This window comes from Natator depressus, chromosome 2 (genome assembly GCF_965152275.1).
Source record: "Natator depressus isolate rNatDep1 chromosome 2, rNatDep2.hap1, whole genome shotgun sequence".
Classification (NCBI taxonomy): domain Eukaryota; kingdom Metazoa; phylum Chordata; order Testudines; family Cheloniidae; genus Natator; species Natator depressus.
The window spans coordinates 102209818-102227926 of record NC_134235.1 but is presented as its reverse complement, the minus strand read 5'-3'; the positions used below and the strand labels follow the sequence as shown (position 1 = coordinate 102227926).

At 42.3% G+C, this 18109-nt stretch overlaps 1 protein-coding gene across 2 annotated transcripts in view; it reads left to right on the top strand.

Moving 5' to 3' along the window:
* Positions 1-2534: 2534 nt before the first annotated feature.
* Positions 2535-18109, top strand: part of SLC66A2 (solute carrier family 66 member 2) — a 100397-nt gene continuing 84822 nt past the window's right edge. For both annotated transcript variants that reach the window (XM_074944746.1, XM_074944745.1), the window contains exons 1-3: positions 2535-2717; positions 4643-4996; positions 16898-17031. In XM_074944746.1, coding sequence (XP_074800847.1) covers positions 4794-4996; positions 16898-17031 — 337 coding nt within the window. In that variant the 5' untranslated portion in view covers positions 2535-2717; positions 4643-4793. The remainder of the gene's footprint in view (positions 2718-4642; positions 4997-16897; positions 17032-18109) is intronic.

Genomic DNA, 18109 nt, shown 5'->3' with positions numbered 1-18109 from the left:
GTCTGAGTCATTCCCTCCTCTGGCCTTGCTAATGCTTCTGTCTTTCTTAGATCCTGATCTTCCAAACACAAAGTAGGGGGTATTGCTTACTTGAGTAGGCCCAATGACTTAAATCAAGCTCCATGTGGATGAAGCGTCTGCCTAGTTAGGGCTGTCGATAAATCGCAGTTAACTCACGCGATTAACTCAATTGCAATTAATGGCAGTTTTAATTGCGCTCTTAAACAATAGAATACCAATTGAAATTTATTACATATTTTGGATGTTTTTCTACATTTTCAAATATATAGATTTCAGTTACAACACAGAATACAAAGTGTACTGTGTTCACTTTATATTATTATTTTTTACTACAAATATTTGCACTGTAAAAATGATAAAAGAAATATTATTTTTCAATTCAATAGTATTCAGTAGTATTCAGTTCAATAGTATTTTTCAATTCACCTCATACAAGTACTGTAGTGAAAGTGCTACTTACAAATATAGATTTTTTTTGTTACATAACTGCACTCAAAACCAAAACAATGTAAAACTTTAAGCCTACAAGTCCACTCAGTCCTACTTCTTATTTACAGTGTCACCTGAAAGTGAGAACAGGTGTTCATCTGGCACTTTTGTAGCTGACATTGCAAGGTATTTACGTGCCAGATAGTCTAAACATTCATATGCCCCTTCATGCTTTGGTCACCATTACAGAGGTCATGATTCCATGCTGATGACTCTCATTAAAAAAATAATGTGTTAATTAAATTTGTGACTGAACTTCTTGGGTGGGAATTGTATGTCTCCTGCTCTGTTTTACACGCATTCTGCCATATATTTCATGTTATAGCAGTCTTGGATGATGACCCAGCACATGTTGTTCATTTTAAGAACACTTTCAATGCAAATTTGACAAAGTGCAAAGAAAGTACCAATGTGAGATTTTTAAAGATAGCTACAGCACTCAACCCAAGGTTTAAAAATCTGAAGTGCCTTCCAAAATATGAGAGGGACGAGGTGTGGAGCATGATTTCAGAAGTCTTAAAAGAGTAACACTCCAACGTGAAAACTACAGAACGCGAGCCACCACCACCACCACCAAAAAAAGTAAAAGAAAATCAACCTTCTGTTGGTGAAGGAGGCAAAGAGTCCTGTGGCACCTTACAGCCTAACAGACATATTGGAGCATAAGCTTTCGTGGGTGAATACCCACTTTGTCAGATGCATGTACACCAACTTCTGTTGGTGGTATCTGATTCAGATGGTGAAAATGAACATGCGTCAGTCCGCACTGCTTTGGATCGTTATCGAGCAGAACCCATCATCAGCATGGATGTGTGTCATCTGGAATGGTGGTTGAAGCATGAAGGGACATATGAATCTCCAGCGCATCTGGTACGTAAATATCTTGCAACACCGGCTACAACAGTGCCATGAGAACACCTGTTCTCACTTTTGGGTGACATTGTAAACAAGAAGTGGGTAGCATTATCTCCTGCAAATGTGAACAAACTTATTTGTCTGAGCTATTGGCTGAACAAAAAGTAGGACTGTGTGGACTTGTAGGCTCTAAAGTTTTACATTGTTTTATTTTTGAATGCAGTTATTTTTTGTACATAATTCTACATTTGTAAGTTCAACTTTCATGATAAAGAGATTGCACTACAGTACTTGTATTAGATGAATTGAAAAATACTATTTTGTTTTTACAGAGCAAATATTTGTAATTAAAATAAAGTGAGCACTGTACATTTTGTATTCTGTATTGTAATTGAAATCAATATTTGAAAATGTAGAAAACATCCAAAAGTATTTATATAAATGGTATTCTATTATTAACAGTGCAATTAATCATGTGATTACTTGCAACTAATTTTTTAAATTAATCACAGCACATTATTAACAGTGCAATTAATCACGATTTTTTAAATCACTTGCCAGCCCTAGCTTAGATGGAATAAGTTGTCTTTTTGTTCTGTGTTTCTACAGTATCTAGCACAGTGGGGTTCAGGTCTGTGATTAGGCACTACTGCAGTAGAAATAATGATAATTATTGGGGCCTTTGATTGTAAACTTTTGGGGGCAGGGACTGTCTGTATTTTGTGTCTTGAACAGACCAAGCACAATGCCAGCTTAAAGAATAATTTTGTTCAAGGATAAAGCACTACCGCGTAAATACCAAGCAATTATTTGTATTAATCTGGTTCCTTCAGATGCACTTTCTAAAGCATCTCCCTGTTATGATGGTAGCAGATTTGCTGGGTGTCTTACAAGGAGCCATTGCAAATCTCACTCGGCAGTTTGTGCTCTCCTACCCCCTTCATTCTGTATGGGCCCGGCACAGCCCTGTAAATAAAGTGACTGACACAGGCCAGTCCCTGCAGGGCGGCCCTCAGTCGGTTCCCGCCAGCTACGGCCGGCACAGCCCACATCTCGTGGGACACCACCTCGCTCTGGGAAGCGATCCGCTGCCCTCTAGGACCTAGAGGAAAGAGGGGCTGAGTCAGAGGGTGGGCCTTTCCCTTCATTGACGAAGGCGCTGCTGGTCATTGTGACGTCACAGAGGCAGCCCCACGGTCCTGTCCCTGCTGCTGGTTAATGTCACCCCAGGCGCCCGGGAGGCAGGAGCGGCAGCACCCAGAGATGTGCGGCTCTGGAGGGACCACAGGGGCCCGGATCTGGTGACCACCCCCAGACGCGTGACTAGTGCTCTAGAGGGGGACAGACCCAAGGTAAGACGAAACGGGGTGGGGTCTCGCAGGGGGCTGGTTCCAAAAGACTCCAGTCCGGGACGGGGTTTAAAGGAGCAGCCCCCTAGCCATGCTGCCTGCCCTGCCCTCCTCTGGGGCCGCAGGAGCTCTCTGGAGTTAGGGCACTCTTGCAGACCCAGCAATCGCTGCTGGCTCCAGAGCCGCAGTCTCTTCCCCGGACAGGGAGGGGATCGGGGGGGAAGGAGGCGTTTGTAAATGTACCCTAGATTGAGTGGCTGTTGTTAATATACACAGGTGCTGCTGTGTCCTCTCTTGGACGTGGGGAGCGCGAGACTTTAGTTTCTGCTCTCTGCTAAACAATGAAGGTGAAAAAATGTGAAGAGGGGGACCAGAGGAGAGAAGGGCCAGTCTGAGGGGACCAGAGCCTCAGCCATAGATGTGTTTCAGAGTAACAGCCGTGTTAGTCTGTATTCGCAAAAAGAAAAGGAGTACTTGTGGCACCTTAGAGACTAACCAATTTATTTGAGCATAAGCTTTCGTGAGCTACAGAAGTGAGCTGTAGCTCACGAAAGCTTAGGCTCAAATAAATTGGTTAGTCTCTAAGGTGCCACAAGTACTCCTTTTCTTTTAGCCATAGATGTGTTGGGTTATGTGTTAGGTTGAAAAGTACCTCGCACTATACAAAAGGAATTGGGGGTTTGTGTCTCCTGCTCCTAAGGAGAAGTCTTATCATAGCCTCTTGGCAATGTTTGTCATTGTTTTGGTTTCTAAGAGTAATTATTTTCCCTTGCTTTGTTTGACTTCTCTTCTATCTTCACTTCCCCAAATCTAATCATTAGTGTTGTGGTGGAGATATGTGTTTGTTTCCAAGCTCTTTCTGGCCTCTCTGTCCTACCCCCAGTCCCAGGCTTTACCCAAAGTGAGAGTTGTGTTGGCAATTTGTACGCCTGGTTGAGAGCTACTGTGCTACCTGATAGGCACTGAATGACCACAGAGACTGAACTTTCTCACTGCTAAAGTTGGTCTTTCCAGATCAATATTGAGGCACTCTGACAAAGCCATGTAGAAAAACTTGTTCTGCTGCTATTTGTGCTCAACCTATTTTGTGGTTAGAGGATATCAGTCTCCATCCAGGGCTTTCGGGTCAGTCTCTTTCATAAGTATTACACACTGGTGTAACAAGGCCCTAGTGCAAGAATAATTTAGGGGACCCCTTCCTGATTCCAAAATACATTCTGCTTTAAGTTCTGCACAGCCCTACTCCCAGCCCCCTTGTTCCCTAACACCTGCCTAGGTCTCCCCAGCCCCAATCTAGTCTCCAGCCCCCTCTACCTCTCCTGTTTCCCCCATAGCCCTAATCCAGCCCTCCCACCCCCACCTCTTGCTTAGCTTCACTCCAGTTGCCTCATGGCCCCCGTACAGACCCACAGTCTCCTCTCACTCTCCACCAGTTTTGATCCAGTCCTCCCAGCTCTCCCCAATCTTCCTCTTTCAGTCTTGCCCTCAACTCCCCCAGCCTGGATCCAATCCCCCCCCAGGTTCTTTTACCTTCCCTCTGTTCCCCATTTCCCTGATTGCCCTCCTGGCTTATGTGTTTGGTCCCCAATAGCCTCATTGCCCCTTGTGCAAGTGCACCATTTGCACTATTATAGCTATGCCATTGGCACTAATTTTATACAAAAAATGAAGTAAACAGCAGGAAATGTTTCATATTAATATTAGCTATCAGATGAGGTTGGACACAGGCTGTGTTACTGTAGCACCTGGGAGTTCCAGTCATGGACCATACAACTCCATATGTTTGACCACTCTGGCTATCCCGGGCTAACTTGTGACACTGGAGGCTGTGGCTCTGACCTGATCATAGGCATGTGGGGCTTGTATTCCTGTTGTCAGATGATATATTTACATTTCCCTCCCACTTCCTTTTTTTTTTTTTTTTTAAGGTTACATCTGTGCAAGGGATGATGGAAGCATGGCAACACATTGCACCAGGAGGACTGTGTATGATTAAAATCAACTAAGTCTGAAGAAACCGTGAAAGGGACTCCCTTGTCAGTGGCTGCCCTGGTGCTGCACGGCTTTGTTTTGCCTGGCATGGAGGCAGATGGCTTGGAGTGGCTGGTGGTTCCAATGCACCAGCTGGTTTCCTGGGGTGCAGCTGGTGCGATGGTATTTGGAGGTGTGGTGCCATACATCCCCCAGTACAGAGACATCAAAAGGACACAGAATGCAGAGGGCTTTTCAACCTACGTGTGTCTAGTATTATTAGTAGCAAATATTTTGAGAATACTCTTTTGGTAAGTTGGTAATTTATTTTTTATTCTCTTACAGTGTTTGTTCTTTTTCTCTCTAATTGATTTCAAAGACATGAGGTCTCTGGGGATGTAATATTTGGTGAGACCCACCCTTTAAAGATCTGAAGCAGAATTCAGTCTTGGTGCAAGTGGGTTCATCTGCATCAGCTTAGAGCTTATGTACCAAATTTGTTTATCTCTTGTGTCTTCCTGACATAGTTATCAATGTTAATAAGCTGCATTTCAAAACTCTTAAGCTAACAGTGGATGCTAACAACAAGCCCACACCTAAACTAGTTCAGAAAAATCTCTTCCTTTCTTTCCGCGCCCTCAGCACTACCCTACAAGTTACTCCATGCAGGTAGGTCTCCATTGAAGTCAGTACAACTCTGCACAGGCAGACCCCGTGCCCTCATTGGCTGCTGTGGGGGTCTACCCATGGAGCTCCTTGCAGGATCAGAGCCCAAAATTTAAAGATCCACTCTTTAAAAAGCAGCCTGACAAGAAGCATTGAAAGAAGGTCCTCCTTTCAAAACAATTACATATTTTTAAAACCTCATATGCAAAGAACATTTAAAAGCAAATTTTGCTCTGAAATCTAGGCTTTGTGTTTATCAACCAATAGACCTGTCTCGTTTGTGTTCCCCCCACCCCACCATGTAGAAATAAATGTTACAAAACTGCAGAGGAATATTTGTTTTTAACTTGGCCACTTCAGCATTAGGAATGTACAAGAATCTAAAAGTGCAATTGATTAGGAAATAACAGTAAGAATATTGGAAACTATTCTGAGAACAGTTTGACTAATGGAGCAATGCTGGTGGTCTGCGGAGAGCTGACGGATCACGTGCTGGCTCCTCCTACCTGTTTCCAGTTGCTTGTAAAGATCCCGAGGATCTTAACTGCAAAGAGCAGCCTGGACTCTAATAAAAACATCTACAAGTCTGCTGCCGCATATGAGTAGAAGAAACGGGTTGTTCTCTGGGACCAGAGCTAGCAATGAGATGTAGGGAAGTCATCTGTAGTATCAGAACTGCCTGTGGGATTGGAATTGTACTTAGAGAGGAATGGAGAGAAGGGAAAGAGCATGTGGAAGAAAGGAGGCTCATGTGGTAGTGGAGAATGGGGAAAGAAAGAAACTAATGTGCAAGGGAAACAGAGTAAACAGAACTGTGAGTGATGGGGAGGAAATGAGACCTGAAAAGCCAAAGCAGATAATATATATTTTTTCCAAATATGTGAAAATGCTTGTGACAATAAAGATAGTTCTCTATTCCATGTAAGTCCTATGTATATTTAAGTATTTATCATTAACAGAGAGATGCTGTGCAATTGCTTTATTAAGAGGAGGCTTGTAATCCTGAGGAAAAAATGAGAATCCCTAATTTTTAGTCTATTTTAAGTGCTCAAGCTAAGAGATATGTAAATAGCATAAATAAAGAAAAAAACCACCAAATTTTTAAATTGAAAGAAGTTTAAAATTTTTAAACATCTTAGAGAGTTATTTGTAAAATGAGAAAGGAAACACTTTTAAAAAAAATATTTATTTCAAGCTAATGGTGTCCTTTCATGCTATTGTTATTTTGAGTAGCTACATATTATAACAATTTCTCTAATGGATTCTAGCTTTGTGTCACTCTCTGTGTTCTGATCTTGAAAGTCCTGCATTGTTTTAAATTGCTTCAATTGAGTCCAAAGCGCAGAATCAGACTTCAGAATGCTGTCACAGTGATCAAGTTGGTGTGGCCTAGAAATAAAAGTTCAAAGTACGTGATATAGCCACCCACACTGGGTAAATACTACAGGCTTGACCTTGCAAAACCTCTAGGTTCTGATTTTTCCACCCTCACTTGCAGTGAATAGTCCCTTGCTATGCCAGTAGTTCCACTGAAATACAAGTTAAGAGATGAAAAGACCCATGTACTGTTCTCTATAAAGCAACTGCCATCATACTAAAATAGTATGGTCTTAGGAGGATACCTCACACAATGAAAAGGTTATGGCATCCATGGTATTGCAGAATGTACAGTGAAATGCAAAGAAAGTGCTTTTTTGGGTGAATACAGTTCTGATGCATATGAGTGATTAATGCACAAAGCAAGATTCAGTTTTTAAAGGTACTCTTGTCTTAATCATGTCAGAGAGCAGCCAGTAATTCATTCTCTCTCTTTCTCTCTCGTTGTTGTTGTTGTTAAGCATAGTAATTCTTTCATTGTAATACTACTGCTGATATCACTTTATGACCAGCTGGGGCAAGATCAGTACTTGAAACAAAATATGACTGGGTATTGACACTAAAATTTATGATTACTCTAAAGGTGTATATAGATAATGATAAGAGTTCATGATAATGATAAGAGGTGGTCCTGCTTTGAGCAGGGGGTTGGATTAGATGACCTCCTGAAGTCTCTTCCAACCCTAATCTTCTATGATTCATGGTAAAAAAAAAAAAAAAAAAAAAAAAAAAAAAAAGGCCTGTTGGATCATTTGGTCCATCCTCCTGCCAAGACAGGGCTGTTCTCTACAATTCATCTTCTAGTGTTTTTGTCCTTTCTACAAAAGCACCATGGGATGAGACTTCCACCCCACTTTGTAGACTATTCTACAGCCTGATACATGCCTCTGTCAAGCTGGTTTTCTTGGCACTGAGCCTAAATTCTTTCCTAAATTGTTTTCCCCTGATCCCTCCACTACTCCTGGTTCTGCGCTGATGTACTATGCTAATTCCTCCCCCTTTTTGTCTAAGTGTACATGTGCTCGCGCGCTCTCTCTCTCTAGATATATAGCCATAGGTCTAGAAATATTTGAAGGGTCTAATCATGTTATTCCCCTAGCTCCAAATATTGCTTAGCATTGCTATACATATTTAATTATCTTTCCTTTCAAGCAATTTCTCTAGTCCCCTGATCGCTTTTGTTGTTCTTCTCTGAACTCCCTTGAGTTTGTCAATATCTTTCTGGAACTGTTGTTCCTGGAATTGAACACACTATTACAGGTGCACCAGAGGGAGACTCTTAGTGCACTTTTTTGTGATGTATTGCCTCTGAGCACGTTCTCATAAATTGCACTGGCCTTTTTTGTATCTATATCACAATGCATACTGCTATCTAACTTTGTCTGCACCTTTAAGGCCTTCCAGAGTCACCCTCACGTTCAGTATGTGTGTATCCCCACGTGACTAGCTTGCTTTTTTCCAGAACAAATCTCACTTATTTTCTGCTCATGATTCTATCATGATAATAGGGTTCAGTGCTAATGTAGTGTGTGTATTACCAACACACACACTCATGCCTGACTCCTGGTTCTTTCCTTTCCCACCACAACCTCCGAAATTGTCTCCCCTGCTACTGCATGAAACCATGTATTCCCACGCACTGTGCCCACTGCACCTCCTCCCTAACCCACTCCCGTAATCTGCCCCTCTTTTTTAATTTAAAAAATCAACTAGTTTTAAAACAGGAGGAGTGTGACCTTCCCGTTGCCCTCCAATCTGCAAATACTCACTTATCTCCATGAAATCTACTGTTAAGTGTTTCTACAGCTAAAGCTGGCATGGCAGGACTGTGATACTAACTCAGAAATCAGTACTAGCACTAAGGGCAAGAATCATGATCCTGCCTCTATTAGATACTACTACTTTTCAAGATTTCCCTTCCAGTTATTCCACTGCCAATGAAAGAGGAGATGGCTTTTTTTAATTTTTGAAGTTAAAGGACTCAATTTTTGCCCTCCTCTTGCCCTCTTTCCTCTAATTCTTCATTTAGGGTATTATCAAAGACTGAGAACTCGCGTCTTCACGCGATGACAGTAGTGTGATTTCCTTAACTTTGTCTCTTCAGCATTGTGTTTCCCTTGCTAAAAATGCCTCTTAAATTTTTCTTTTGAAGTGAGTTAAAAATAATTTTAACTTTCTCCAGAGTTTTCAGCACAGTTCTGTTCAAGCAGCAGGTTTGTTTCTGCACCAGCCTTTGCTGAAAGGCAGTGTGAGAAGACTTGTACACAAGAAATAATAAATCTGTATTATTATAGACAATAGTAGGCCTGATTCTGCTTTCCTGGTACATGTACAACTCTTATTAAAAATCACTAGGCATTTAGATGTGCAAGCTGTAATGGTTGTGGACTAGCTGCGTCGCTGTCCCTTCTTTGGGTCTCATGAATGCAACTCCTACAGGTGGCAGGCCTCACGCCTTTACCTCACCTGGGGTGGATTTCTGCAATTCACCCACTCTCAAACAAGGACATGGTTGACGCTCAGGGGGCTGTAACCCATGTTTTTTGTCTCTCTCTATCCCAACCTGTCAGCAGCGTCTCCCAGCTCACCTAATCGCCCCCTGCTTTTTCTAGGGTCTTTGAGGGTCTCCTTTGATCCCAGGCATAGCCTCTGGGAGGGTATCACATTCTAACCTAGATGGAGCCAGCTTTGTTATGGCTCCTCTGAAGCTGAGTACCTGAGACTGACTTATCTAAATCACTGTTTTATGGTTATTATTTAGCACCCCTTTGCAGTCTCCTTTGACTTATCTCTGTGCGTGCAAGCAGGCAGCAATACACAATTGCTCTAGGAAACAGTCCTACACAGTTTTCATAAAGGATAATACAGACATTTCCCCTATTTGTCACACAAGCATCTGACCCACTATGTTGATTCTTAGAAATTACATATTAAGTCTTTGACCCTTTTTAATACGTCATCTTAAAAAAACCTTTGACTGTAACATTTTAGACCGACTCTGGAACTTTCATCTGCAGATGCGATGAGCAACCTCCGCCCATTGGGAGTAGCTCACATATGACGTGATTCATGTGACTCTCAACTTTTTGGGGTCCATGAGTGTGCTGCTGATGAAAATATCTGTGAGCATGAATGGAAAAAACATAGTTGTGTGAATATGCGTGACCGTTACTAGCAATTTGTGAAAAAACTTCTGCATTCTAAAAAATTCTCTTCTTCGTTAGCATTCTCATTAGTAAGCCAAGGCATCCCCTCCTTGTCTCTGAGTTAGGCTGTGATGGGTAGACAAGTAAAATCCTGTGTGACATTATGGAAAAGACTTCTATATGCTCACCTTTGGTTTGATGCTGAGGATGCTCCTCACCTAGCAGGGTCAGTCAGATACACAGGAAAAGAAATAACCAATTATTTCTGTGGAGGGACCACGGTGTGTAGGGGAAAGGGTGGGGAGAAGAAGTTTCATTCAACACTGCTCACTAGAATACAGTTGTTTTGTGGTAAAGTTCATAATGGGGTTTCCTGAGTTTGGTGTACAAAATGTTCCACAGACTGTTTAATATTAGCAGAACAAATACGTGGCCTACGCCAAGGAAAGGAAATTTTGAAAAGATTTCTCTGAAGTAGATGGTAGGCGTTCTAGTTATATCTTAATAAGTAAGGTCAGCCAACAGTAGTCCTGCTTCCTGCTGTGCTCAGCAGGCTGGAGTCTTTTGAGTTGTGGTGCAGTCCTTTGTCTCATCAGATTGAGATGTACTAACTGCCATATAAGGTTACCTGTGATTTCTTTAATTTTTTTGTAATTGCAGGATAAAGCACTGTAGCCTTTGCGCTACTAATTAAAAAATAGGAATGGTTGATAGGCCAAGGCTGGTTTTCCTGAGCTGAAGTGCCCAAGATATGAGTTGGGGGAAACATGTGCATGAAGTCTCCTGAATAAAAGACCATTTTCCTTTATCTTAACTTTCCATATTTGTTCTTTGTCAGCCAAAGAAACACTGAGCATGCAGCTGCAGTCAGTTTACTGCCTGGGTGTGTGTTAAAGTCCTGGTGGCAGATCCTTGGCTGGTGTAAATTGTCACAGCTCAGTTCGCTGCAGTGGAGTTCTGACAGTTTACACTGGTTGAGGATTATGCCCCTGATCCAGGGCCTACTGAGGTAAATGGAAAGATTCCTCCTGACTTTCAGAGGGCTTTGATTATGCAATATCTTGGATGCCTCTAGATGGGTTTAGGGATAAAGCTTCCTGTCAATTTGAATATTTATTTGTATTATCATAATATGGAGGAGCCCTAGTCATAGGCCAGGACTGCACTCTACAAACCCAGATCAAAAAGATGGTTTCTGCCCCCAGGAGCTTACAGTCTAAATATATGGCACGAGACAAGAGGTGGATATAGGCACATGGGGTAGTAAAGGGAAAAAAGAGACAATATTGGGAATCACAAGTTGCACCACATTTTTCCTCCCTAATGGTTCTGGGATATAGTTTTAGTGGGTCACTGTCCTGAAGCCACTCAGCAGTGCCAAAAAGCTTCAAGCCCTGGAGGAGTTCTCCAGCAATATGTTCACCTTAATTTAAAGCTGCTGAGACTGATTTAAGGGACCCTTCCAGTTTTGAATATCTGAAACTATTTTGAAAAAGTTCAGTGCAGACCTCAGCTTTCAGATTACTTTTTGAGCAAGTATATTCCACTTAACCTCATTTATTTTAATCAGAACAACAAGCCCTGGCCCAAACAAGTCTCTAACAAGATCTTGGGTTCACTGCTGCCTAGGATAGAGTGAGGGGTGTGTGTGTGTAGATAGTAATGCAGTTGTGCCTGGCAGTCCCAGTCATTGACCAGTACCCTGGTTGTGCGAGGTACTGTACAAACACAGGTTGAAAAAAGATGGTCTCTGCCCCCAAAGAATTTACAGTCTAGCCTGCACAGTGTGAAGGGGAAAGGTAGGCAGCTGCAGTTACATCTGACCTTTCTCCACACTGACTAGTCCTCGGCTCTGATAGTGAGTGATCTAGGGGCATCTACTGGCAGGACTGTTTGAGGGATGGGAGAAACTTCTGCTGCTTAGACTTTATTTTGGCTTTACTGATTAAAAAGAATTGCTGGTCACTAGTGTAAAGTGAAGGTGAGAAGATACTACTGACCAACAAAGGAGCCCCCTAGTAGAGAGAGTGCCATGGTAGGAGAGTGCAGTGCATATAGCAGCTTTCCCATAGTAAATTGTTACTGAAACAGAAATGCCCACATGACTTTCTCTCTTCAATCACTAGTATTTTTTGGCAAACTTTATTTTGTCAGGAAGAATAAAATATAAATGTAGGTTTTAATATATTATTTTAAAATATATGTTCTGTGCCAAACAAAATCTGGGGCGCTCACATATGGAGAAGCAGTTCTTAGCAGGCAGATCATATTCTGAAACTAGTTTTGTTTTCTCTTTTACACTTCCTGCTGACTACCATTGGGCTGCTGCATCATGCTGTCGCCCATGAGCCTGATAGTTTGGGTTACACAGTGTCAGCCTGTAACCCAGCTTCCACCCTGCTTTAGAATCTCTTAAGAAACCTCAGAGGATCTTGACCTGGGCTTTAAATGCTGTAGTAGGTTAGCGTATTAAGCTTTCATATCCAAAGACTTGCATTCAAACCCAGCTTGGCTGCTAGTGAAGTTAAGGTTAGTCTCTGCCAACTCATTGCTTTTTAGATCACAAAACTGGTAGACAGTGTGGCTTGTCTCCACACAATCTGCAGTTTCTGTCAAGGTAGGCCCAGGACTGGAATAACAGGATTGTTGCAAGAAGATGGAGGTGCGTTGGTAGAGTTATTCAGACAAACTCATGGTGACTAGTCAGTTTGTCTGGCTCTAGCCCAGTTCAGCCTCTCAGTTTTATGAACACTAACAGTTAAGATGATTTTAAACAGAAAATATTACTGGTATTTAAAGAAAGTTGTATATGTTCAAAAAACCAGAACTCTTTACTGTGATAGTTTAAAATATTATATAAGTAGACAGGGAAACTACTTTGAGGTCTGACATTGGACACCCCAAATACTGTAAATGTCACAGTTGTTTAGCTATATAATAGTTACCAGCCAGAAACTTGGAAAGAAAGAACAACAATAAAAAAAAAATGCTTCAATCCTGTATTCTTCTTTCCCTGAGCCCCAGTTAGTGCCCTAAGGATCCCTCCTACTTTTATGAACAGCTTCTTTACGGTTCCCACCCTCAAGCCCTGCTTTAGCAAAAATATTCACCACCTTTGGCAGGTGGGGAGAGAAGGGTTGAATGCTGCTTCTGAAACATCTAGAATACTCACTGCATAGCAACACGAGGCTCTTCTCCACTTCCAGTCCTTGTCACCTCCCCAGCCCATTTGGGAATGGAGAGGTAAGAGAATCTTAAATTTGGATCCCCCATGTCCAGGTGTGATGCTTTTGCCAGGCTGACTCCTGAACCATAATTTCAAATACAAACTGGAGTGTACATGATGCTTTCCCCATGTTAATGTCCATTATGTTGACCAAAATAGGAGCTATTTGCTTTCAAGTTGTTTAGGATAGAACACCGTATCTAGAAGAATTTCACTTGAAGTGCGTTGGCTAGGCAGAATCATAGAATGAAAGTTTATGTAGTGCAATTTTTGTCCAGTGTATGCTGGAGTTTGTTAAATTCTCATATGTTGTTTGAAGTGTCTATGGAAACCTTGCCATGTATGTTCAGTCCCAGGTGAACTCTCTTGTGTAGTGTTTTTTTTTTTTTTTTTTTTTCCCCTTCCATCTTATATCTAAAGTGCTAGATGACTCAGAGAGTTGATAATGCAGCTTTCCATCTCTGATCTGATTACTAGTTCTAATGTGCCACTAGCTTATGATGGTTGTAAATTGTTTTATAGCTGACAGCTGGTAGCCTGAGGCAATTAGCTTGTTTCTGTTTGTCTTATTGGGATCCAGGAATCGTTTCTGTTTGTAGTAGGCAGATATCTGCCTAACAGTTGATATTGTTGGCAGCACTCTCAACAAATGTACCAAGGAGTGAATAAGCCAGTAGAGACTCTACGGGCTCCCTCTGGGTCAGGCTGGAAGAACATTAGTGTGGCAGTAAGGGGAAACTAGTATCAATACTGTCCATGCTGTCCCTATCCTGTGAATAAATAAACTTCAGCACCAGTGCTGCCAGTGTAGTACTAAATTAGCTCTTATAAAAATGGACTTGTAATGGGGATAAGTACAGTATTTCATACACCTACAGTAGAGGACTTTTGGTAACAGTTGCTAACAGTGGGACAGATTCTCTCCTCTCTTTCCTGGATGAAAGCAGTGGACTGGGTTAGTTCCTCAGTTTTGAAGCCTCCAGCAAAACAATTAATATGGGCTCCTTGGTTGTCAGGTCCGAGATCTGCTGTGTAACACTCCCAAGCTCCTCTGTCATGCCAGCATGGATTTGGCTCAGTAATGTGTCCAGAACTTGTGTGTTTATCTGCTAGCCTCTAGCTCCACCCCTAATAGAGACATTCTCTTACGACATAGGTTCCCCACTTCTTCTATGTATCATGGCCATGTTAACGGGATAAATAACTTGAGGACCCTTGGGAATCTGGCTTGTGCCACAGAGATGTGTGTGATGCTCCTCTCACTACACCCATGGAGCTCTGGGTCATGGTCGGTGCAATGCAAACTGTCCCTGGTGGACTCTATACATCAGGTTCCCCTGAAACTGCAGATGCAGCGGCATTTGCTGAGTTTGCCCTGGCAAGGAGCAGGGGCACAGACTGGGGAGTAATGGCAACTCTACTTTGCTCCACTCCATCCTCTTTCTTCCTGACTCAATGGAAACCTGACCTGGATTCTCTGTGGATGAGAGGGGAGTTTGTACACTTGGCTGCATCATCTCCCGCCCCTTCAGCAACCCTCCAAATTTGTTAATGCTGACCCTACCATGGTATGGTCTACTGCAGTGTCACCCTTCCCTTCCCCCCAGGGTATTAGTTGCCTTGTTGCAGCGATGTACACAAGAGCCATAGGCCACTGGTATCCAAGGAGACATTGTGAGGGCTCGTGGTTTCATAATGGATGGCCCCAGCTCTGTGGCACTAGGCAGCTAGGGCCCCCCTCTCGGCCAGTTCCCTGGGGATGGTCTATTCCATTGGGGACAAACCTGGCCACCCACAAAAGGAAAAGTTCCAAGAAAACTCAGCAAGTCCAGAATCAAGGACTTTCCAGTTTCTCCCCACTACTGGGCATCACCCGCATGGGGGCCGATTTGACCCATAACAACAAAACTTGAGTCTCCCTAAAGACTCTAGTGGAAGTAAAGAACTCCTTCAGCATTCATACAATGCAAGGGCTTACTGGCAAATATGCTTGGTACTGTCCGAGTGTCTCGTTGACTAGCTCAGAGCTCTATCTTGAAAGAAACCCAAGTTAAAGTATTATATCCAGACTCTTGCGCCCTGGTGTACGGGAGACCTTGCACCGTACTCTCATACATACTAATGGCTCGTTATACATACTATACTTTACATTTGCCAGAGCTTTGTAAAACATTAATTAAACAAATCATCACCCTACTCCTGTAAGTGTTGTCTCCTGTCTTCTTAGCTGATGGCAGCACAATTTTTGTGGGGTGATGAGGCAGTGGCCTGGGTGACTATTTTGTGGGTGTATTTGGAGTGGCAGATGGGAAATGTGGCCCAGAATTAAAGAGCGAGTGAAAGCACACTGTTTAGTTCCCCAGATTGCTTCCTTGAAGCAATAAGAATTTCTGAGGCATACACCCTAGCAAGGTTGCTTGAGCTGAGAGAGAGGTCACAATCATGTGCCCAGAGCCTTTCTACAATAAATCGAATATATTTTGCACCAGATCTGTATGGGAAAGGCTTTTCCTCTCTTCCTTCCCTTTTCACAAAAAATAAAAACCCTACTTTTGTTTGCTTATTGGTGATGTCTGTTGGGTATTATACTGAGCTCTCCTATGTGTAATGCGGGAAGAGGAACTTGGATAGCAGCCAATCCTCACTGAAAAGTCTTGCATTAGATTCTATCATAAAAAACAATCGTGGAAGATGGACCCTTCATTAAGTATTGGCTACTATCCAAGTTCCTCTTCCCGCATTACACGTAGGAGAGGTCAGTAATTCCCGCCAGACAGCATCAATAAGCAAACATAAATTAAATTGGGGGAGGCAGGGGAGAAAACATTTTCCGTTCAGGTTTCCACATCTCTGAACAATCAAGTAGCTGTTTCCTGAAACTTTGGAGTTCATTTCCCTAAGCGTGGTCCAAATTAGTCCAAATGAGATTTGCAGTATGCCCCAAAAGTGATGTCTCTCTCTTCTCCCAGACTTCTGGAGTGGTGGGAGTGCAGTAAGAGCGGGGGTTTGTAGGTTTGTTGGGGCACTGTTGGATTAAACATCATAGATCGGTAGTTGTGGTTTTTTGGGGAATGGGATGATATGGGCTTATGATTTAATGTAATGTATTTTAAAATTATATTTAGGGAACTTAGTATATAGTGCAGGAGTTCTTTACTTAACAGTGTCTTCACTTAATAGAGGAAAGAAATGTATGTCTCATGCTAATGCAATGTAGTTTTTTATCCCCTTCTAGTGGCTAGACCAGATTTGCAAGTCTGCCTCTTCATTCAAGCTAATGGGCCTGGTCCTTTAGCTCAGGCAACAGAAACTCATGCTTTTAGATCCAGAGTTCCCAGGTGTCCGATCCAGGGGCATTACTACAAGCATAGGCACCGACTTCTAGTTTTCCCCAGGGGTGCTCCACACCCGCTGTGCCCCCGCCCACCGCTCTCCGCCCTTCCGTAAGCCCCTCCCCCAGCTGGCAAACAGCAGTTTGGCAGTACCTCTAATTAGCTCGTTGGGGTGTCACCAGCTGCGGCTGGTGGGTGCTGAGCACCCACTATTTTTTTCCATGGGTGAGCCAGCCCCAGAGCACCCACAGAGTCGGCGCCTATGGCTACAAGTGCAAGTGGAATATGGTTGGGTTACATGCAGCTAGATCTCTGTTAGAGTAATTCTTCTCTGCAGCTTTGCAAATTTGTCAGTTATGGCGATTGTTAAGGATACAATCGTTAAACACCTAAATAGGATTGAAGGTAATTGGGTATAAAGATCATCATCTTGAGATGTTTATATATTTTTATCTTACTTTTTAGGTTTGGAAGGCATTTTGAGTCCCCTCTTCTGTGGCAAAGCATTATCATGATCATTACTATGTTACTGATGCTGAAACTATGCACTGAAGTACGTGTGTCAAATGAACTGAACATAAAACGTCGCTCCTTTTCAGGTTGGTAACAGTAATTTTGCAGAGTGAAATCTTCCTATATTAATTTCTAAAAATGTCTTATACTGTCATTGGGTTGAGTGAAATTTTTTTGTATGTGGTGCAAACCATTGTCTCTTGGAGATCCAACCCAGCACTTTCTGAATGGCCTGTTTAACATTATTTCCTTCCATATGAGTATTTTTAAAATGGGTCTTAGTTCAGTCTAGAAAATAAGAGTTCTCTTTAATATTTTATGTCAAACCCTAGAAAGTAGTGGAAGTCATGCTACTCTGCCAGCCTTGATGATGCTAAGATCTAGAGTTTTCACTGTGCTTTTCTGCCAAGTCTCTATATTACAGAAGCACTTGTCACTGGCCAGTGTCAGAAGCCATATCTTGCTATTGCCAATGCTGTGTCTTGCTTGCACATAAAATATTTTATTTCTTGTTACCACATTTGCTGTCAAAATAGGGAGTGATGGTGTGTCACTATTACAGGTTTATCGAAGTGTACGTATTGTACAACACTTCCTATGGTCTTGCAGTCCTTTTTTTTGTGTGTGGAAATTTCCAATCTGGGCCAGAATATCATTTGTTGTTAATCTAAGGCAGTGATACTCAGACCTCTGTGGTTCAGGAGCCATTTTAGCGATCAGCGTTACCCAAAAGAGCCATAGTAGTATGAATTCATTGTTTCATTTTCTGTCTCTCTGTCTTATTTATTATTAATATTTATTCTCATAGCAAAATGACTGAAAAAGTATTCTACAGTTGGTTAATAACATAGTAAAAGCATCCTGAGTGGTTGATAACTTAAATTAGTTAATAATTAAATCACAGTGTTTTAATATCGTGCTGCAAAGAGACACATTAAAGAGCCACTCCCGAGCCTCAGTCTGAGTATCACTGATCTAAGGGCTTGCCCACACAGTGGGGTAATGTGCTTTATGGCGGTAAAGCGCACTAACATGCTGGGCATGAATTAGTCTGTGTAGACCCTGCTGGTGCGCTTTAATGTGATATTGTTTGGAATGGTACTACGGTAAAGCGCACTAGGGAGCCTTCAGTGTGCGCTAGCAGGGTCTTAGAGGACCAATTAA